The sequence below is a fragment of the Papio anubis genome, chromosome 19 (assembly GCF_008728515.1).
Source record: "Papio anubis isolate 15944 chromosome 19, Panubis1.0, whole genome shotgun sequence".
Lineage (NCBI taxonomy): Eukaryota > Metazoa > Chordata > Mammalia > Primates > Cercopithecidae > Papio > Papio anubis.
Window position 1 is genome coordinate 1,687,411 of NC_044994.1, and position 23,522 is coordinate 1,710,932.

The 23,522-nt window shown below is 43.8% G+C and overlaps 1 protein-coding gene and 1 pseudogene across 3 annotated transcripts in view; one reads left to right on the forward strand and one right to left on the reverse strand.

Moving 5' to 3' along the window:
- PIEZO2 (piezo type mechanosensitive ion channel component 2) overlaps positions 1 to 23,522 on the reverse strand; it is a 460,524-nt gene that overhangs the window by 34,599 nt on the left and 402,403 nt on the right. For all 3 annotated transcript variants that reach the window (XM_031658679.1, XM_031658680.1, XM_031658678.1), the window contains 4 exons: positions 21,267 to 21,381; positions 8,708 to 8,767; positions 5,972 to 6,138; positions 5,062 to 5,228 (listed from right to left, as the gene is read on the reverse strand). In XM_031658679.1, coding sequence (XP_031514539.1) covers positions 5,062 to 5,228; positions 5,972 to 6,138; positions 8,708 to 8,767; positions 21,267 to 21,381 — 509 coding nt within the window. The remainder of the gene's footprint in view (positions 1 to 5,061; positions 5,229 to 5,971; positions 6,139 to 8,707; positions 8,768 to 21,266; positions 21,382 to 23,522) is intronic.
- Positions 15,022 to 17,363, forward strand: LOC101015230 (annotated as a pseudogene).

Sequence of the window (23,522 nt, forward strand, 5' to 3'; positions counted from 1 at the left end):
TTATGTTTCTGGATGAGGGGACTTTGCACTTCTGTATTTCATTTAATATTTACAGAGATGTAACCCCATAGCCTGTGCAGGCTCCTGCAGCTTTGCTCAGGTTTTCTTCATGGGAACTGATGGTTCTAATTCAAAAGCCCTGTTTATCTTGTTAACTCTTGGATGGAGTTCTCAGAACCTACAAAATCCCACACAGTTGGGTTCCCTGTAGGACAACTAATACGTCACCCAATCCAGGACAGTTTAAAAGTGAATAGGAAGGGGAGGAAATGTATAAAAATAGGCCCAGACAGCAGGCCCAAGGGGATGGCTGCCATCACCTGCCTGATGAGCCCCCCGCTGCGAGCACCCCAGGAACACATGGCAACCCCTCAGAGAACATATTTAAAATATTAATCACCTCCTACCTGGGAATGCCCCTCAGAATGTTAACTAATGTTTTCTGTAGCAATTTAAGCTAATATATTTTCTAGGAAGGTAGATGTTATCTGATTATATAAAGCAACCATTAAAAAATGTTTGCCATTTTACATCTGGATTTGAAAGAAACCATGACTCTTCTCTAAGTCAAAGGGACTACAAATCCACCTGTTAGGATCCCACCCAGACTCCGTCTACTGTCTGCTTAAAGGTAAAATTCATGCCACTGGCCTCGGAGCAGGGGCCATGAAGGGCGCTGGCCACACTGGGTGAGCATAACCTCACTGGGGAGTGGCAGCCTCCTGGCCACCAGACCCTTCCCAGTGACTTCCCCCACAGAACCTCTTCTAGGGAGGGTTACTACCTTTCCAGCAATCAGCGTGGCTTCCTGGAGACTACAGTGTAGACAAATGATTATTTGGAAATTTGAAAGTTTCTAAAGCCTAGAAATATGGCTCACTGCAGAAAAGGGCAACTGTGGTAACTCCTTTACTGGCAACAAGATCTGCCCTATTCTGTCTCCCCTTTCTTTAGGTTGAGAAACAAAATAAAAATACATTAAAACCTAATTCTAAAGGTGCTGGTTTCCTACTAGTTATTGTATTTACTGACTGACCATTTTAAAATTGGGGGGGGGATATTTTGACAGTCTTTGTCAAAAAGCAATCGATGGATTTAAATATCTCCTAACTCACAATTTTTTATCAAGGGTGTGGTTTCCTATTTGCAACCTTAGGTCAGATTTAAAGGCAGTTACTTGATTTTATTTTAACCAGTTGTTTTTCCTGCTTAATTGTGATTTATAATATTTAATTTCTTAACGGGACATATTGTCCATTGTTACGCAGTTAAATGTCATAAAGATGGGATTCACCTATGTTTACTTTATGAAAAATTTATTTTCAATTCACCTCCGAATATTCTCTGAGGCCACTGATTCAGAGTTTGGTTCTAGAGCATCTGTTTTCAAACCAGGCTCACGTGTGATACTCAGGAGGTCTATAAAATCCTTGAGATAGTGTGAAAAAAAAATTTATCTTTGTATGATTTTTCCCTGTGGGAGACTACTTCATGAAATTTCAAAAGAGGTTCATTAAAAATGTCACCAATTACTGTTAGAGTCATCACAAATTAATGAAGAAAGGCTATTCTATTCCTTACCCATTTCACTTGCCACATTTGGAGATTCAGGTAACAAAAAAATCTCTGTGTATTACAAAATGAACCTAGAAGGGAGGTTAAAATAAGGCATTTGAAAAATTTTACAAATCACATGATGGGGCAGCATATTTTCTTGAAGAAAGATGCAAAGGTGCAGTATTCAAAGTCAATGCTACGCATGTATATGATCGTATTCTTCACTGCGCGGGAGGGAACGATTCCAGTTGAATATGATCATGACTTTCGGTTAAGTTCCCTAGAGCTGTCTGAACCTTTTATTTTAGAATTTAAAGGTAATAAAGACATAGTTTGGATCAGACCCAGTCCATATTGGATATATACAGAGCAGTATAGTCCAAAGCTGAGAGCAGTGGGATGCGTGTGAATGTTACGCAAAAATAAATGAACAAATCAAAGAAACATCATTTGGGACATGTACGTGTAGAGAATCTCAGCATTTCTTTCACCCTATCATGCTCTTGTTTTTCGAAAAACGGTTGTTTGATCATGAATAGTTACTACAGTGGGTAGATTTAGAAATGTTTAGATACCCAATATCCCTTTGTTCACCCTGTAACTAGGAAGCAGCACCAGTCAGCATCTCGAGCGCTCACTACCTTTGGACAAATCTTGGCTCCCCACCCACCCTGCTGCACAAACCTGTAGGCTGTCACAGACCTGCCCATGCAGGGTCCCTGTAGGATTAAGGGAGGACCCAGCTGGACTACTTAAGAACTTAGGTAACCTGGGGCTAGACATGGATTTTAAGTTTTAGCATTAAAATGAATTAAGTGCATTGAATTAAATTAAAGAGAGAATAATTCAGCTTAAATACAACGATCAATTGATTGTTGCACTAAGAATGAATTTAATACTTCTGGAAGCTTCTAAGTAGAACAGTTCTAATAGTTTTCTTTTTTTTTTTTTTTTTTTTGAGACGGAGTCTCGCTCTGTTGCCCAGGCTGGAGTGCAGTGGCGCGATCTCGGCTCACTGCAAGCTCCGCCTCCCGGGCTTACGCCATTCTCCTGCCTCAGCCTCCCGAGTAGCTGGGACCACAGGCGCCCGCCACCTCGCCCGGCTAGTTTTTTGTATTTTTTAGTAGAGACGGGGTTTCACCGTGTTCGCCAGGATGGTCTCGATCTCCTGACCTCGTGATCCACCCGTCTCGGCCTCCCAAAGTGCTGGGATTACAGGCTTGAGCCACCGCGCCCGGCCTGAACAGTTCTAATAGTTTTCAAAAAATAAAAATAAAATTCAAACTAAAGAATGACTTTTGTCTGAATGGAACCTGTCAAAGAAGACGACAGAAGCTCCCCTTTCAAAATGTTGATTGTGGGAGGTTTCCAGGAAGACACAATGAGACTCTGGTAACACCAGTGGAAGGACATGATATTAAAAGTTCTCTTTGTAACTTCTGACATTACTAATGGTTTCAGAAATTAATAATTGAGAAATATGCATATTCTTGGGTAGAAAGAAACTGAAAAATAAAGTTTTACGATGACATAGTTTTCTAATAATCAATTATTTTATTCTATGAATTAAAGCTTTAAACCAAATCTCAATTAGGAAATAAATGTTTGACCTTGAAATCATAAAGAGTTTCTGTCCTAAACGTTTCTTCTTTCCACAAAAATGTATAATAGATGAAATGTCTGTGTCTTTGAAACTCATAAATAAGCAAGGATTATTAACAAATTAAAAGAAAAATATAGTCTCTTTTATTATCCCTCAAAAGATTTTAAAAGAATCAATACCTATTTTAGGGGGGCAGGCAGGGATATATCCATGCACAGTGTTATTTGCACAAATATGACTTCTAAATCAATCTAGGCATGAATGCATATATTTTAAATTAGGCTTAGCATACATCTTATTTTGAAACTTGGATTTTTACAAAATATATGTATATATTTTATTGTGTATATATCTCACAAAGATCTTTTCATACCAATAAATATGGACCTGCATCAATAATAATTATTGGGTAGCAAAATAATAGGCATAATTAGAGAGGCTCAAATACAGGAATGCAGCAACAGTTAAACAGCACTTTAGAGTAGAACTTTTTTTTTTTTTTAATCCATATCTCCTCACTCAGTCCAATGTCCAGTTGTCTATTTTGGGTTTGGTATCAATAAAATGGTCTCAGCTCCCTCTCCTATTTCATCTGGAAATACATCCAGCAATTGTGAAGGACAAATACTTTTCCAGGTCATTAGTGCCTTGCTATAAAGTGTGACTCTAAAGCCATCCAGGAGTTTCTGACCAGCAGTCAGAGACACCAATCTCTACTGTCCTCCCCAGGGCAAGCATTTAAGGAGATAATGGCCTTATCTCAGTTCTTCCTAGGCTAAACCATTTAGGGGACTACTCTTATCTTTATATGTCTCTCCCAGAATCGCCCAGGGCTTGGCACAGAATAGCTGATACTCAACATGTTTCATGAAAAAAGTGAAACATGAATGCTCTCGGTGATACAATTCTTTACCTGTGAAGGTGGCTATAAGGTGTAATTCATTCGTTCCAGTTCTTCACCCTAAACAAGGCAATTTTACCTCCTAAGACAGGGACTTCTGCTTTCACTTAGAATCTAGCTCTGTACAATTGTCACCAGCTACCTAGAACACTGTGACGCAAAGAATTCTGAGGCTCTTCTGGGACAGGCAGTAAGCTGGCCTGTGGTGCAGGACGAGACAATGAGAGACAGCACACTAGGGTGGTTGAGACCTTGGGTTCTGAGCTAAACCATATGATTTTGGATTATGGGTCCGCTTTTATATACATCCTAGCTGTGTGACTTTGGGTATGTTTCTTAATCTCTCTGTCACTGAATTCTGTCTTTGCAAAACAGGGATAATAATAGCATGCATCTCGCAGGATCTTAGAGGATAAATTGAGGTAACCCAGGTACAGTGCTTAGTGCTGGCCCCTGGCAAATCCATTAGTACTGTGTCATTTGATAATCCTGTTGTGAAACAACGCATACGATAGTAAACTCAGAGAAGATAGAAGCTAACAGAATACTTTTTGGGAATTTTTATTACAAACCTTAAGGTAACAATTCTGAAGGGAAAGATCAAAGATAGCAACAGAAGTAGAAGACCCTAATGCAAAAGACACTTCATGGCTCAGCTATCTTGAAAGGCAATAAAGATGTAACCCTTGACACAAACAGTAACTTTGGGGTTGTGAGGGATCATTCTTCCTTGCCTCCAGCTTGGAAATCTCTATACTGTGCCTTTGGGTCATACAGATATAGCTAATAGTGTCTTATTGATACCAGCTTTTATCTGGTTCCTTCTAGGCAAGGACAATGTTCCTTATAGTTGTTGTACAGATGGTGACAGCTGGAAGAGGGTGGGGGTCCATGCATGGTTTTGATTAACTTTCACCTCACACATTCATTTCTTATATTTGATGACATTCACCTCATTTACCTTTGTCAAAAGTAAACCCATTGTTAGAAAGTGAAATACCTGGAGATACTGTCATGTGAATCTAAACTATCCATCCTGTGGGCTGTCTGTGCACCTGAAGCAGCTCCGGGTCGCTCGTCAATGGTGTCCAGTCCCGACTCTCTGGAAAGGTTCATGATGTGGTTCTGATAGTACATGTGGATGCTCTCCCGAGTCGGAACGTTGCCCTGAGGAGAACGAGACATTGCCACCGTTCCTATGGAGGCGCCTGCCTGTACAGCCACCCGGCATTTCTCAGCGCAGACAGCTTTTCATACCCAAGCATGCCTGGATAAGGATTAGGACCATGCTAGGCAAGTGGGGATTGACGTCGACTCATTTCATAAGTGGTTTCCAACATTACTAGGTAGATCTAAGTAAGTGTCTTCTTATAGGTAGATAATTTTGCTAAATCATAGCAACTTTTCAAGAAATGAACTATTATTTTTAAATACAATCTTTAAACCATATATTTTGTTGTTCTGCATATGTCCTATGTTTTCTTATAAAAAAGTTTCAGATCAAACTTTCCAGACTTCAGTGTTCGGGAGGGAGAAAAAAAAAACACCACTTTCTACACTTTCCAGACTAAAACTATAATTATTTATTAACTATACGGATACAGAACAAGGCAATGTCTGTACACCTGCAAACTGTGGTGAGGGGAGGGATAGGATGAATAAAGTTGCCCTTCTGTGATGTATGTGTGTGTGTGTGTGTGCACGCGTGTATGTGGTGCACGTGCAAGCACATTTAATTATTTTATTTCTTAGTGTGGAATAGATTTAAATATACAGAAAAGCGAAGGGGTTATGCAACAATTGCCTGGAAAGAAAGGGCTTTGTCTTATCCTACCTGGAGTTTTGGACATTGACTTTTAACGTCTTCTTAATGTGGGAAGGAGCAAAAAGAATTACACCAGCAGTATTACCTTCTTAATTTCTCTGGTCAGCATGCATCGCTCAATTCTCAGAACTGTAGATATATCAATATGCTCCCTTGAAATGGAGTTAAGCCAAGTGGTGAAACTGTCCACTGTTGCCAGAAATAGGACCCAGGTAAATTTCAAAATATTAAATATCCTCTTGATGATATTGTCTAGGAGAAAGAAAAGCAACAAGATGCTAAAGGAACAAAATACCATTGATTTTGCTTTTGTGCAGAACAGCAATGTTTTACCAAAAATTGGACCTGGCTCTTGCCCTGTGCATCTAAAAGGCATGTGACTCAGATACTCATCACGCACAGAGGAGAGCTGCCATGCAGGAAGCTCTCGTGGGGCTTTGCACACATGCAGTGGCAGACCACATCAGGATAGAACTTGTAATCTTTAGTGGAAATAGCAGGCAGAGCAGCTCCCTATGAGCTGACCCTGAACAACATGGGTTTGAACTGCGTGGATTGTTTTCAGTAAAATTACATCAAACGTGCCTGCGTCTCCCGCTTCCCCTTCCACCTTCTCTCCTCCACCTTTTCTGCGTCTGCCACCCGAGACAGCAAAAGCAACCCCTCTCCTTCCTCCTCCTCCTCAGCCCACTCGAGGGCAAGACGACGAGGATGAAGAGCTTTATGATGGTCAGCTTCCAGTTACTGAATAGCAACTATATTTTCTCTTCTTTCTGATTTTCTTCATGACATTTTCTCTAGCTTCCTTACACAATATCTGCATATAGTGACATCTGATATTCTGTGTGAGAATGTTTCCCGCCTGTGCTGTCACTACCTTGGCAACGCCTAAACCTCCTTGAAACTGTGTCACACCTAACAGTCTTCCATGAGGTATGTTTAGGAAGCAAGGAAAGGAGAGGGTATCTTTTGCTGACGAGGAGGCACAGGAAGAGAACGGCCGCTGCTCGAAGCTGAATGAAGTGAGTCGCTGTGGCCACTGAAGAGGAGATGCCACGAGCACCGACGTTTCCCTCTCCACCCCTCCGCACATCCTCTACAAAATCTCAAGCAAGGTATGTATTTCTCACACTCGTTCGGATCCAGCCTCTAGCTGCTCTGTGTAGACACAAAGGGGAAGCTTGGCTCTGGAGGATGAAAGGCTGGGAGTTACACCCATCAATGAACTTTACCAGCTCCTTATATTTTCAACACGTATTTTTCTCATTTTCACAATAGTTTTCTTAGAAAGGATGAAGATGAACATTATTACTGCATGGTTTTGCTATGGTAGGCCTGATGGTAAGGCTGCAGCCGCTGCACTGGGGACGTGAGTGACGTGTGCTTTGTGAACCTGGGTGACGACTCACCAACAGGGAAAGTGAGGACTCGAGTTTAACTACAGGGGCAGGAGGACACAGTGGTTAAGAGCACACACTCTACATTCAGACTCCTTGGGTTCAAATCCCAACTCCACTCTTTAGTAGTTACATAGGGTTGGTTAATACAACTAAGAGATTAAGCTGGTTAATCTCTCTCTGCCTCAGTTCCCTGTTTTGAGAGGGTTAAACTAGTTAATATACTCCAAACTCTCGAAAAAGTGCCTGAGAAACAAGACACGTGATCTGAAGTGTTGGCTGCTGTTACGGTGTGAAGCTTTGCAGCAATAAGAGTGTCCAGGTCCACATGTATGTGTGTCCAATTACCTAGAACTGGAAGTCTGGGTTTGAGGACTGGCACAGTGGAGGGCATTAGGTGGCCTTCAGTAAGTCTCCTTTCATGCCAGCAGAGGGCAGGCTTGGAAGCATTTGTGTGGGGACACAAAGAGCCTGACGCCTGGTCTGCTGATACACAACTGCACAGGCGCTCCAAAGCAGACCTCCAAAGCAGACGAAGAAATGGCATGACTAGAAAGGGCTAGAGAGCATCGAGTTCATTTCATTTGGAGGCTTTTGCCTTTTTTCCTTCCTGCATAAAGATACCTTCCTCCAAATCATACTATGAGGAGCCCAGATGGCACTGTGGCTGGATTGGGAGTTAGAAGACACGGGTTCTCTCCCTGACTCTTACCTGTGAAATCCAGAACAAGTCACCAACTCACTGAGCCTGGTTTTCCTCTCCTAAAATGAAGAGTTTGGCCCTAACCTTCTAGTGTATCTCTAATTTCCCCAGTCCTACTTACCTCTCATTTACCTCCTCCTTTCTGTGTTTTTTAAAAATAATTGCCGGTACTTTTCGTGTGTGCCTCCATTCTGACGGCTTCCATGGGACATTAAGAATTTGCTCCCTAAAAGCCTCTTTCATAGATGCTTGCATAAAGGAATTTACAAACTGAAACTAATTCAACATTTTATCCAACTGCGTAAAGTCCAGACCTACTTTTAAGAGTCATTTTGTGGCTGGGCGCGATGACTCATGCCTGTAATCCCAGCACTTTGGGAGGCCGAGGCGGGCGGATCACGAGATCAGGAGATCGAGACCATCCTGGCCAACACGGTGAAACCCCGTCTCTACTAAAATCTTCAAAAAACTAGCTGGGCATGGTGGCCGCGTCTGTAGTCCCAGCTACTTGGGAGGCTGAGGCAGGAGAATGGCATGAACCCGGGAGGCGGAGCTTGCAGTGAGCCCAGATCGCGTCACTGCACTCCAGCCTGGGCGACAGAGCGAGACTCCGTCTCAAAAAAAAAAAAAAAAAAAAAAAAAGGTCATTTTGCAATTTCAGTGGAGATGAGATTCCAAGGGATATGATTATTTCTGCTCATATTTATCTTTATTTTGTTACCTGGTCCATCAGATTTCTTTTTGATTGGTTCATCCTCCCGATCTTCCCAGTCCACGGGACCTGCCAAGTGTGTTCAATAAAGATGAGTTAAATTCCATTTAGGATGAATTAAATGCCAGTGTTACTCTTCTAGATTAAAAGGAATTTTATAATTAACTCCAGGACATTCTGTCTATTTTAACAGTTCCTCGGGAAAATTTGCTCGAATTCATAGCTCTTAGATTATTTTACTCCATGCCAGCATAAAAATTATGTAAACCAAGGACGTGTAAACTACATTCACTGGTGGTACTGGCCAGTACTGGTGGGCTGACTATTGTCAAATGGCCTGTGAGTTCAGAATGGCTTTTATATTTTTAATAGTTGAAAAATCTAAAGGAGAATAATATTTGGTGCATGTGAAAATTATGTGAAATTCGAATTTAACAGTCATGCCCATTTGTCTGTATATTGTCTATAGCTGCTTTTTCCCTATAATGGTAGATTTGAGTTGCACACAGACTTCATGAATAGTAAACCTTAAAATATTTGCTATCAACGCCAGGTGCAGAGGCTCATGCCTATAGCCCCAGCACTTTGGGAGGCTGAGGAGAGAGGATAGCCTGAGCCCAGGAGTTTGAGACTAGCCTGGGCAACATAGTGAGACCTTGTCTCTACAGAAAATCAAAATATTAGCTGGGTGTGGTGGCACGCACCTGTAGTCCCAGCTATTTGAGAGGCTGAGGGTGGGAGGATTGCTTGAACCTGGGAACCATGATTGTGCCACTACACTCCAATCTGGGCAAAAGAGTGAGACCTTGTCTTAAATAAATAAATAAATATATTTGCTATGAGGTTCTTTATAGAAAATGTTTGTCATATCTTAAAATGACATTATAGGATTTCATTTCATTTCATATCCTCTTATTTAAGGCTAAAATGATCTAGCAAGTAAAAGTGCAGGATAGCCAGTTAAATTTGAATGTAAGATAAACAAGAAATTTTAAATTTCAGAAAATGTAAACATATATTTAGGAGATTCCTTACAAGCACAAATTGTGTCATGGTAAAGTCTGGGATTCTGGTGTGCCCATCACCAAACGGCAAACATTGTACCAACAGGTAATTTTCCAACCCTCAACTCCCCTCTCCCCAACTCTCCTGCATTTGATTATCTCCACTGTCTATGACTGCCCTCCCTCCGGATGCCCATGTGTACCCACTGTTTAGCTCCCACTGATAAGTGAGAACATGAGGTATTTGACTTTCTGTTTCTGCATTATTTCATTAGGATAATGAACTCCAGCTCCATCCACGTTGCTGCAGAAGATATGACTTCATTCATTTTTATGGCTAAGTAGTATTCCAAGACATACACATATATCACATTTTCTTTTTCCAGTCCTCCGTTGATGGACAGTTAGGTTGATTACATATTTATGCTACTGTGAATAGTGCTGCAATAAACATGTGAGTGCAGGTACCTTTTGGATACAATAATTTTCTTCCCTTTGAATATGTATGTAGTAGTGGGACTGCCAGATTGAAGGGTAGTTCTGTGTTTAGTTCTTTAAGAAATCTTCATTTTTTTTGAGGTTTTAATTTTATTTATTTGGGTACCAGTGATTGATTCCAAATAAACCTTTTTACAAAAAGGATATAAGGTGGTTTATGGCTACATATGAAATATAACAGGATAACAGGTAGATGAGAAAGTAAAATGAAAAAATCAGTTTAGGAGACACAAAATAGACCCAGGGATGAGGCTAGAACATTTATAATTTGGTGTTGATGCTGTCATCTGATAGGGCATGTTGCTCATACTGTTGCTCTGAGGGAGTGCCTCTTGAGAATTTTCAAATAATGATGTGAAGTTTGAGGTATATATTTTAAATCTTTGTATTTTTAAAGTATAAGTATGTTCCATGAAATATGTCCAGATTATACTTAAGCTAAACATTGTTTGTTATGTTAAAAACTCAAATGGGGCTTCATATATAGAGGATATACATGTATATATATGTATATATGAATATACACATATATATACACACACATGAAGCCCAGGAAATATGTAGAGAATATATATGTCCTATATATATTCTCTCTCTGTGTGTATATATATCTCTAATATATATATGTCCTATATATATATTCTGCCTCTGTGTGTGTGTGTGTGTGTGTATATATATATATATGAGAGTCAGGTCTTGCTCTGTTGCCCAGGTTGGACTGCAATGGTGTGATCATAGCTCACTGCAGCCTTGACCTCCAGGGCCCAAGTGATCCTGCCTCCTCAGCCTTCCAAGTAGCTAGGACTACAAGTGTACAACACCACACCTGACTATATTAAGAAAAAATCTTTTTAGAGATGTTGCCCAGGCTGGTCTCAAACTGCTGGTCTCAAGTGATCCTTCTACCGCAGAGTCCCAAGTTGCTGAAATTACAGGCGTGAGCCACAGCTCCTGGCTCAGTTTCCTGCATTTTATCTGGTAACCCTATCTAAGGTCATTCATGATCTGACTCCAAGAATCTTCTCAAACTTATTTTTTGCTATCCTCTTTACTACTGTTGCTCCACATCTGGCCTTGACCAGCTAAGCTACCCTGCTCTTTATTTTTTGTGCATGGGCTGGCTTTCTTCTGCTAGAATGTCAGGCTGTGCGCAAACACTCCCTTCTTCAGGGAGCATTCTCTGAAGCCATGCTTGCCTACAAGAAATCCTTTCTCCCTCAGGTCCCACACTATTTTATCTCTACTTCTTAAAATGGAACTTGGCAGTTTTGATATCATTAGGAATTTTTTCCCTATACTTATCTTGCCTACCAGTTACAATGAAAGGCTTTAGAACAAATTAGTCTGGTGGGAATTCCAGAGCCACTACTCACTGAATGGCTGTGTGACCTCAGGCAAGTTGCTTCAATCTCTGGGACCTTATTTGCTCCTCTGTAGAGCAGGGATAATAAAATGACCCTGTGCTGTTGCAAGGATCGAATTAGTTACTACAGTATACATGAGGCACATATGACAACAGCTGGCACTTCAGAAGAATGGGATCCACGTGCTTCATCTATCTGGAAGACATGATGCCTCCTACCAAGAAAGTGCTGAGTAAATATTCATTAAAAGAGTATCTTTAAATTATTGCTGTCTTTGGTTGGTAGGTTAAGAGTGCTGCATACAATAAATAATCTTCATGACACAGAGCAAGGAGCTATTTTCCAGATGACCAAAGAACAAATTTTTATAACTGACTGAAACATTCCAGAAGGAAAATGTCTGAGAACAGCAAACACAATTTTGAAAAAAAAAGGTAGTGAGAGGAGTTTGCCTCACTAAAAATTAAAACAAACTCTATAGCTACTAGACTTAATAGTATGTGGCACTGGCCCAGAGTGAGACAATACAAGGGAAGACCAAAAGAGAGTCTGAAAACATACCCAAGAAGAAATGGGAGGCTAACACTGACAAATGAAGCATTTAAATCCAGTAGGAAAAGGATGAGTCATCTTAATAAATTGGAATAACATAATTGTGTATCCATCTAAAAGTGAACAAATTAGATCTCTACTTCATAGAATAAAAATTTAAGATGTAGCCAGGTGCGGTGGCTCATGCCTGTAATCCCAGCATTGTGGGAGGCCGAGGTGGGTGGATCACGAGGTCAGGAGATCCAGACCATCCTGGCCAACATGGTGAAACCCCATCTCTATTAAAATACAAAAAACTAGCCAGGAGTGATGGCGGGCACCTGTAGTCCCAGCTACTTAGGAGGCAGAGGCAAGAGAATCACTTGAACCCGGGAGGCGGAGGTTGCAGTGAGCTGATTTTGTGCCATTGCATTCCAGCCTGGCGACAGAGCAAGGCTCAGTCTCAAAAAAAAAAAAAAAAAAAAAAAAAATTCAGAGGTAAGTAAAATTAATAGAAAGTCTGGGAAACATCCACATCATATCTGGGAGGAGAGACTTTCTTTTCTTTCTTTTCTTTTTTTTCGGAGGCAAAGTCTCACTCTGTCACCAGGCTGGAGTACAGTGGTATGGTCTCAGCTCACTGCAACCTCCACCACCCGGGTTCAAGTGATTCTCCTGCCTCAGCCTCCCGAGTAGCTGGGATTACAGGCGTCTGCCACCACGTCCAGCAAATTTTTTGTATTTTTAGTAGAGACAGGGTTTCACCATATTGGCCAGGCTGGTCTTGAACTCCTGACCTCACGTGATCCACCTGCCTCAGCCTCCCAAAGTGCTGGGATTACAGGTGTGAGCCACCGCGCCTGGCTAAGAGACTTCTTAAAAGCAAGATGGAAACCTAGAAACCGCAAGGGGAAATTTGACACAAGAAAAAAAACAATAATTGCTTAGATTGCATATATCATAAACTAAATCAAAATATAAGCCTTGGGTTGGAAAAAATATCTGAAATATACAAAAATGGGATAATCACAAATTGCACTGACATTGGCAGACTGGTCTAAAGTTTATGGAAGAAGTCTGAGCTAATGTATTTAAAGCCACGAGAGTGGATGAGAACACCTAGGGAGTGAACATAAATGGAGAAGTTTCCATAGACAAGTCCTGGACATCACAGTGTTAAGGGTCAGGGAGATAGGGATGACCAGCGAGGCAGGGGGAGAACTAAGCTCGAGTGTGTTTGGAAAACCAAGTGGACAGCATGTTTCCAGGATGCAGTGATTTTTTTTTTTTTTTTTTTTTTTGAGACGGAATTTCGCTCTTGTTGCCCAGGCTGGAGTGCAAAGGCACGATCTTGGCTCATCACAACCTCCACCTCCCAGGTTCAAGTGATTCTCCTACCTCAGCCTCCCGAGTAGCTGGGATTGCAGGCATGCACCACCACACCCAGTTAATTTTGTATTTTCAGTAGAGATGGGGTTTCTCCATGTTTGTCAGGCTGGTCTCGAACTCCCGACCTCAGGTGATCTGCCCACCTCAGCCTCCCAAAGTGCTGGGATTACAGGTGTGAGCCACCGCGCCTGGCTTTCAAGATGTAGTGATTAACCGTATCGGGTGCTGATCGATATGAAGGTCATTGCTGGTCATTGGTGACCTTGATCAGATCAATTTGGATGGAGAGCCAGGAACAGAAGGCTAATTGGAGTGGATTTGAGAGAACGGGGAAGAAGGAACTAGAGACTGGGTATAGACGACTTGAGGTATGTGCTGCAATAGGAGCAGATGGAGGGAGATGCAGCGGGGCTGTAGCTGGAGGAGTGTGGGTTCTAGTGAGGGTTTTGTTTTGTTTTTTAAGATGGAGAAATAACAGCATGTGTTTATGCTGATGGAAAGACTCCAGTAGAGAGGAAGAGATTGAGGATGTAGGAGAGAGGAGAAATGCTGGAAGTGAGTTGCTAAGCAGGCAAGGGAGCTCGGCAGCTGGAGCCTCTCCAGGCAGTCTCTGGGGGCAGACGGGATTGGACTGAGTCCTGGAACGGAGGTGGGGTGAGCACCCTGACACTGGCCTTGGACGACCACTGGAAAGATCCCTCAGATAGGGAACATGCCAGAGATCGGCTTGGATTTGCTGAAACTTCCCTCTGCCCCCCAAAAGCAGATTCTAATTTGGATTTCAACAGATGGCTCAGAGGAGAGAGGGCATTCTGGGGGCACTGGCATAAGCATGGGGCCTTCAGACATTCAAACTGACTGAGGCCAAATGGGCAGGAGGATGTGGGTAAAGCCAGGTGGGTGGACAGGGGTGGCTATGAGAAGATGCCATAGGCAGAAGCCAGCCCCTGAGGCCTTCTCACCTACCTAATCAGCCCAGGCAGCTGTGGCTGCACTGAACCACCTCCCAGATTGAGTGCTGACCAGAGATTAGAATCATGAGTAAGGGGCTCAGTCCTTGCCTTCAGGAGCTCAGGCTGAGAGGATTCCAGTAACCACCATCTAGATGGGTGTTTAAAACTCTTGCTTTCGGCTGGGTGCGGTGGTTTATGCGTTTAATTCCAGCACTTTGGGAGGCTGAGGTGGGAGGATCGCTTGAAGCCGGAAGTTGGAGGCTGCAAGGCGCTATGATTATTGCACTGCACTCCACCTTGGGCGACAGAGCAAGCCTCTGTCTCAAAACACAAAAACGAAAACAAAGTGCTTTCCCTTAGCCGGGCATACTTGGGTGAGTCTGCTGGAGGCAATGGACGTTGCAGCCAGTCAGACCCCAGGTAGCAGAGTCTGGGCCCACCAACGGCCCAGCAGAGGCAATGTGGAGTACAGGGCCTGCTGGTCCTCTGGTCACACCCACTCATGCTGGTCTCCACATGCTCTTTATATCCCCAGAGGTCAACAGTGTGGGGGATTGGAATGACCCAGCTGGATGTGACCCCCAAGACAGAATGGTGCTGGACTCGGGGGCTCAGGGGTATGACCAGGCACCCCCCAGTCTGCCTACCAGCCTCCCATCCCTGCGCCATAGGCTGAAGCCCTCAGACCAAGATGGGCCACCGCTGTACCCCTGGTCTCAGCCCCTGGCTCTGGCAGTCCCCCCAGCACTGCAGCCCCAGACTGAGCAGCAGCCCTTCTCACAAATGCACCTGGGCCACTGTGGCCACATGCGTCGCAGTGAGAGCACCTACTCTGTAAATAGTACTGGCCGGCGGGTACATGGCACCCTGGGATGGCCTCTACCTGGATGGGGACAGAACCCAGGTGGGTGCACCCTGTGGCCTGCAGCCTCCCTGCCTCACGTTGCTAAGACTCAAAGGGATGCAGGCCATAGTGCCAGCAAGAGCCCCTGCATGTTGGTGGCCCTGCGGCCAACCAATACGGACCGTGAGCGAGACAACTTCTTCCAGTCCCATTACACCTACAATTCACCCTTCGAGTACCAGGAGCCCATGTCCACGCCTGTGCTTGAGAAGTACTGCGAGGCCTCTGGATAGTTCATCCATCAGGCAGTTGGCATCACTGAGCTGTTCTGGAGAAGTCTGGAACCTATGAACACTTTGAGGCTGTCACTGGGAAGCAGCTGCTCACAAGTGCCAAATATGGTCCATTGTGTGCAAAGACATGCGGAAGAAGGGCTGCGTCGAGGAGACTGTGGCGCAGCTGAGTGAAGACCTGCTGTCCCAGGCAGTGATGACAGTGGACAACAGCCGGCCCACATTGGCGATCAACCTGACCGGAGCCCGCCAGTACTGGTTGGAGGGCATGCTGCGGCATGAAATAGGTCAGGGTATGGGTATCCGGCGGATGGGTCGGCATGAAAGGGGCCTGGGAGCTGGGAGGGGTGGGAAGGAGGGGCCCGAGTAACTCCCCTTTTTGTTTCTCCCCCTTCCCTCCTGAGGTCTGGGCTTTCCCTTCCTGAGCAGCCACCTCCGCCCTCTGGCTCACAAAGGTGGGCCAGAACATGCCCGCCAACGCTCTGGGCGCACCCTCATCTCTTGGTCCTTTCGGATATATTTTTTTCTGTCCACTTCCTCTCCGACTTCCCTCGACAGTGGGGGCAAGGCTGGTGAGGCCCTGACAGGCCAGAGGGAGAACCCTCAGGGTCTCACCAGGCCAACCCTTCAGGGTGGATGGAAGGCCAGATCCTGGGAATGGACTTGGCTTGAGGACACACGGCGCCTGGTTTAGGTGGGGACTGGCCAGGCTGGGCAGGAGTGTGCAGGGCACTAACCACTATTTCTATCCGTCTGTCCCTCTTCCTCGAGAATCCTGTTGCTCTGGGCAAGAGGTGGTTTTTGCCGGGGGCATCAGCTGAGTGTTCAAAATGATATGGACACCCAGGATGTTGGGCAGGGAGGTATACGTATTCTTGTGCCCGGGCGGGCTGGGGGCAACGTCAGTTCGGGAGAGTTCGTGCACGTGTGTGGGTGCGTGGGTGAAGGGTGGGGGGCGGATGGGTGGGAGAGGATTCATGTATGTGAGCCGCTGTGGATCCCTGGGTGCGAGTCCACCGGAGGAGGGGCTTCACGCTGCGTGGGGCCGGGAGAGCTTGTGTGCAAACCTGAGTTCGGGAGCATGAGGATCGAAGTGTCTCGGCCTGAGCCCCGGCCCAGTGGAGCAGAGCCAGGGCTGCGCTCGCAGGCGGGTCCCCGAACGCCCCACCCAGCGCTGCCTCCCCTCGCCTTCCCCACAGACATTCACTACCTGCGGGGCGTGAACGACGCGCGCCAGCCGTGGCACAACGCGTGGGGCCGGCTGCGGTACGGGCTGCGGCCGCAGAACCCCACAAGGGGCACCTGGCCAGCCTGCACAGCGTGCTGTTCCGCCAGCGGCTCTTCCCGCGCTGCGCTGCGCTGCTCCCGCTACCCCACGCCGTCGTTCTGCTACACGCTTCGCCGCGCTCTGCGCACGTCCTTCCGCCAGCTCGGCCAGGACGTGGCGCGCTACGTGCAGGACGCCGACGTGCGCCGCGAGCACTGCGTGCGCGCCCAGCGCGGCCACACAGAATCCTCGCTGCCAGGTTGTTTCCGGCAGGGCCAGGTGTACCTGGACGGCATCGTGAGCATTCTGCGACATCGCCAGACCATCGATTTCCCGCTGCTGACCTCATTGGGCAAGGGGTCCTGTGAGTATGTGGACCACCTGCGGCCTCATGGTGTGCTGGATAATACCCGGGTGCCCCACTTCATGCAGAACTTGGCACCTTACCGGCAGCAGCTGGAGCACATCATGGCCACCAACCGGCTCGATGAGGTGGAGCTGGGTCGCCTGCTGCCCGACTGATGTAGGTTGAGGGCTGCAGACAGAGGCCCTGGACTAGAAGCTCCAGATAAGGCCCCCAGAACATGAAGCTTTTTGCTCTGTGCTTCCACGGCCTGGGTGTTTCTTGGGGGTGTTGTGAGGGCAGGAGCATTCCTTGAGAAGGAGTGGCAACATCAAAGGTTTTGTGTCCCTTGCTAGCCTCCCTGCAGCAGCATGTCTGGCAAACTGAGTCGCCCTCCTGCCTCCAGCTCTGTTGAGCAGAGGGAAGGCATGGGGGCAGAAGGGAGCTGAGTATTGATGGAGATGGGGTTGGTTTGGGAATAGAAACTTGTTCTTGCATGAGGTGGCTTTGGTTGTCCCGGTACTCCAGTCTGTCCCTTCCCTCACCTGGCCCCTTGGTGCTCCTTCAGCATTCGTGCTGTCTACCTCTCACTGGGTCCTGGTGGGGGTCGGGATCCCTTCTCCTGGGGTGATTGATGGCCTGAGCCTGGGGTCTTGGTAGTAGAGACCCAGCTGGTCTGGGGTGTGCTTTCCAACATTTTGCCTCTCTCCCTGGTCATGTATTTATTCCATATTTATATGGTCTACTTCCTGTGGCTGAGAGCAGCAGCTCCTGAAGGTTCCACTGGGGGGAACAAGACACTCCTTCCTGGAAGATACCGATTTTCTTAGCCCCACTCCCATTACACACACACACACACACACACAGACTGACTCAGGCCTTGTGAATCAAGCCCAAGAGCTCCCTTGGCCCTGTCCCCACTCCCTCCACTGGCCTCTGCTGTTCCTGTCTCTGCCCACACCCTCACAGCTGGTCTCTGGCAGAGGCTGGCGTAGTCTAGGAGCAGCTGCAATTGCGCCTGAGGGACAGTCCCTAGAGTTTGGTGGCCCAAGTCCTGAACCCCTCCTGGACCAGATGAGGTGCAGAGGTGGTTGCTGCTTCCAGTTTCCCTTTAGACTTAGCTGTGTGAGCCCCACTCATACCCTTTGGCCTTAGTTTTCCCATCTGTAAAACTCAGAAACACAGTTGGAAAGTCCTTATTCATTTAGTCAGCGAATAGAATATGTATAGAGCGCCTTTTGTGTAAGTTACTGGTCAGAATCCTCACTGAGCTCCCAGTCCAGAGGGAAGCCAGACAATTAAGACAGTAATGAAATAATAAAAAAAAAAAGAAAAAAGGGATAAGAAGCCTGACATATAAATAGCATGAATGGATAAGAACAAACAACCTGACAGAACAATGCAGGAAAATGCTAAAAGTTTAAATCTTAGACTTGAAAAGAAAAAATCACCAACAAAATGTGAAATAAAAATGCTCAGTTTAATTAGTTAAGAATTCAACTACATTCAAATGAAAAGAAAAGCCATTTGTCATCCTTAGAAAGAAAAATGATAAAAACAGCAGTAAAATCCTGTGGTGTGAGGCTAGAGGAAACTGGACACTCTTGTCCCTCACATGGAGGAGGGCAAAGTACTAAAACCTTTCAGAAAATATCTATTGAAGTGAAAACAGACGCACTCTGAATCAGTCATCCCACTTTTGAGAATCTGTTCTGTGGAAAATGCATGTTCTTCCTAACCTTTGCTAAGCATTTAAACACACACATTGGTATTACGACATATAAATGTTTGTGCAATGATATCTATTATGGCATTGTTCATTGTGGCAAAAATCCAGAAGCAACTTTATGTCCATTATGGGTGGGAGGATCGAATAAAGTATGCATGTCTGCACTATAGAATATTTTGCAGCTATTAAGAAAGAATGATATGATTTTATAAATAATTGGAGAAATGTTCATGACATTGGTAATGAAAATGCAAGAGTAATTTGTAGAGAATGAACTTATTAAAAAAAGAAATAGGCCGGGCGCGGTGGCTCACTCCTGTAATCCCAGCACTGTGGGAGGTCGATGTGGGCAGATCACGAGGTCAGGAGATCAAGACCATCCTGGTTAACACGGTGAAACCCTGTCTCTACTAAAAATACAAATATTGCTAGGTGTGGTGGTGTGTGCCTGGTCCCAGCTACTCAGGAGGCTGAGGCAGGAGAATCGCTTGAACCCGGGAGGCAGAGTTTGCAGTGAGCCAAGATCACACCACTGCACTCCAGCCTTTGTGACACAGCGAGACGCTGTCTCAAAAAAAAAAAAAAAAAAAAGAAAAAGAAACAAAATACAACAGATGAGCCTTATCTTTAATCATGCCACTTAATCTCCACTTTCTAAAGAAGATTAGTAACGGCTGTTACTAATAAGGTGAATGAATATTCCTCCTGATCTTTCTCTTGCATGCATAAGCTATTATATGCACCCATTAAAAATGCAAAATACTGTCTTGAGGTACTACTCTGACTTCATTTGTTTCATGATTTCATAATGTGTGTGCCATTTGCAATGTGTTGTTTCTCACTGAATAATGTGTCAGGAATTGTTCTTCATACCAGCTCAAAGCTATCCACCTTATTTTTAAAGAACTGAGTAACATTCCATAATATACTGGTAACATGATTTATTTAACTCTTCTTCTTCATATGGGCATTTAGGATGTTTCCAAATTTTTTGTTATTCACAAATAGTGTCTGATGAATACTCTTAGACATGTGTGTTTGTACACATGTGCAAGTACGGCTATAGGCTAAGCCAAACACCTAGGCGTGGGACTGATCTGTAGTATGATATGTAACATCTGAGCTTTTAGGAGGTAATGACACAGAACTCTTCAAAGTAGATATGCTGCTTCACAACACAACTCATGGTTTCCTGCCAGCTCCCAACATTATCCAGTGTTTATTTTCCTGTCAATCTAATGGGTTAAGAAAACAGTATGTCAAAATATTTCATTTGTATTTCTTGTATTACAGTGAGACTGAGCACCTTTTGGTCATTTTTGTTTTCTGGTCTGTGAATTGTTTTTCATACCCTCTCATTGACTGAATTTTTCTTTTCTTGATTTCTAGCAGTTCTTAACATACACAGAATACTCATATTTAGTCTGATAGATATAATAAAGTATTGCTCCTGAGTGAACCACCTGCACTTCAACTTCACTTTTGATGTTTTTTGTTATAGTTTGAAATATTTTTACCCTTAGAGATATGTTGATATCATGTTTTCAAATATATTGGTAGAATGCTGAATATGTTCCTTTTGTTTGCTTGTTTCTGAGTATTGTTTAAGTGTGCTTTTGCTTTTTTCTGGATTAAATTGCCAAAGTTTCATCTTTCTTATTGTTTTTTTACTTTTAATTTATTTATTTTTTAGACAAAGTCTCGCTCTGTCGCCCAGGCTGGAGTACAGTGGTGCAATCTTGGCTCACTGCAAGCTCCGCCTCCTGGGTTCATGCCATTCTCTTGCCTCAGCCTCCTGAGTAGCTGGGACTACAGGTGCCCGCCACCACGCCCAGCTAATTTTTTGCATTTTTAGTAGAGACAAGGTTTCACCATGTTAGCCAGGATGGTCTCGATTTCCTGACCTCTTTATCCGCCCGCCTTGGCCTCCCAAAGTGCTGGAATTATAGGCATGAGCCACCGCGCCCGGCCTTAGCTTTTTCTAAGAACAATTTTTAACTTAATGATCAGGTCATGTCCTGTAGTATTTCTTTTTTTTTATTAGTTAATATCCATGTAAAAAATTAGTTTTCTTCTACTTTTTTTGGGTTTCATTTGCACCTCTCCTTTTTTCCTACTTAAGAATATATATATATATATACACACACTAACTTTGTGCTTTAATTTATTCCAAGTGTCAGAAATGACCAGTTAAGGACAAATTGAAACTCTTGGTGTTCTTTAAAATTTAAAAATCTTAATCCCTCAGAAGTTTCTGTCCTTTGCAGACAAGGCTGGGGAGCACAGCCTGAAACCTGCCACACCCACCGCAGCCACCCACCCACACTCACCGCAGCCATCCACCCACACTCACCCTCCTTGGATCCTTTCCGCCTTCGTTTCCGTTCTTCTCTTGCAGACCTTTTTTTCTCTTTGTGTCTCTGTCGGAGTGCTGTTTTAGGATCAGTAATCCAGGCTTGATAAACAAACTGAAGGGAGAAAGTTCAATTATTTTCTGGCCTTTTAATAATTAGAAATAAAAAAAGGGACCTACACCAAGCTTCCTGACTTTTGAAATATTTTTTCCTCCCAACACAAACTAAACATCCCTGTGCTATTATTATTATCATGAGATTCAATTTGTTTTAGAAAAAGACAACAGATGTTGTAGTAATATATTTCATCTGGTATCACAGATATCATGAGATAAACTGTGAGTATACCATACAAACCATCATTTCTCCCAAGTCCCTACATCTCACCACCATTTGTGATACTTATTACTGATACTTTTGCACTGTCCACAATAGGTATAAGCTGGAAGCCTCATTCAGTATCAGTAGTTTCTCCCATCACAAATAAACTTTGAGTCAAAACAAAGTAACATCTTTAATAGTCTTCTTTACTTTGGGAAAATAGTTTTGTGCATTTGATACTCTTCCTCCTGAATAACAGCTATTACCAGCGACTTGAGAAAGCGGTTTGGAGAATGATTAGTACTTTGCGAGAAAAAAAAATATGACATTAAGGTTAAGGAGTTATTCCAGAATAGCATTAAAGAAAACCTGTGGGGCTTTTGGTTGCCTTTTGTCATTTTCATTCAAGAGCTGAAAACAGCTGCATTAATATATTATAACCGATAACCAGGAAAGAGCAATTGTGAACAGCCCCCCACCAAGAGTCTCCCAAATCATGCAGAAAGAACAAAAAGAAAACCTTGATAGAAACAGTCAGCCATATAGCAACATGAAGTCAAGCAGGCATGCTTCTCATGCACCACAAACACACTGGGGTCTCAGGGAAGCTGGGTTTTTCATCATGATGATAAAGTTAAATAAATGTTTTCTGGGAGCTCTGTAAACCCAGATCTTATTCTATATTATTTTCAGATTTCTGAAATCTTTGAAAAACACAGCATAAGCAAATCAGTGGCATTGTGAAGTCAGTAGAAAGTAAAGAGAGATTCAACTTTTCCATATATGGAAACGGAAGGGTCATAGGTTACTATAATAGACAAACTGTTTCTTTTTTTCTCACTGGTAGAAATCTGAATTTTATGAGAAATTAAAACAAATGCAACATCTGTATTATTTCTGAATAACAAATTCCAGGAAGCAAAAAATTATTCTATTTTATGCCAAAAGCATATCTTAAACAATGGGAAGATGAACTGGAATTTTCAGGAGGACTGAAGAAAGGAATTTTTGGTAGATGTTTATGGGCTATGTTAATTGGGAATTCTATCAAGATCTTTGAGTTACAGTACATTAATAAGCAAACTTGTCTCAGCACAATATTGGTTGCTTTAAAGTAATCTGATTATTGAACATAAGAAATTTTCAGGTTTAAGAGCAACATATGGTGACATTTCCTTTAAAAAGTGTTATCACAATATTGTTTTTAGATGATGCACGAATCCCAAAAATAGAAAACAAAAAAGTAATTGAGGATTTGTAAATGTAAGAGGCGCACAAGTTGGAGGAATTCTTTTTCTCTGAAGAAAAAGGAAACTGGGAGGAAAAGGAGAGAGGAAAAGGGATGTGAAGGGTGGAATGGAAGAAGGCTTGTGGAACGGGTGGGTGCCATTAACATTTTGGTTTATAAAAGGGCACTCCTGGCTCAACAAAGGACCCCTAAAGAAGAAGCATGTCAGTGCTGCCTCACTGCCATGAGAATCAAGGTATGCAAACCGGGAAAGCGGAGAGAGGAGGGAGTCATAGGGTAATTCTTTATTTGTAGGTAAATTATCTTAACTTTGATGTTTTGAAATAGAAACATTTTACAGTTCCAGGAATTATTAAGAGGGTCAGAAAAATGTTGACAATGAAGAGGAGGGGAAACGTCCCATTCCTTACTGAGTCAAGAAATGGAAGGCTTTTACCGAACTTCCCAATTCTTTTTTTTTTTTTGAGATGGAGTCTCGCTCTGTCGCCCAGGCTGGAGTGCAGTGGCGTCATCTCGGCTCACTGCAACCTCTACCTCCCAGTTCCTGCCATTCTCCTGCCTCAGCCTCCTGAGCAGCTGGGACTACAGGTGCCTGCCACCACACCCGGCTAATTTTTTGTAGTTTTAGTAAAGACAGGGTTTCACTGTGTTAGCCAGGATGGTCTTGATCTCCTGACCTCCGCCC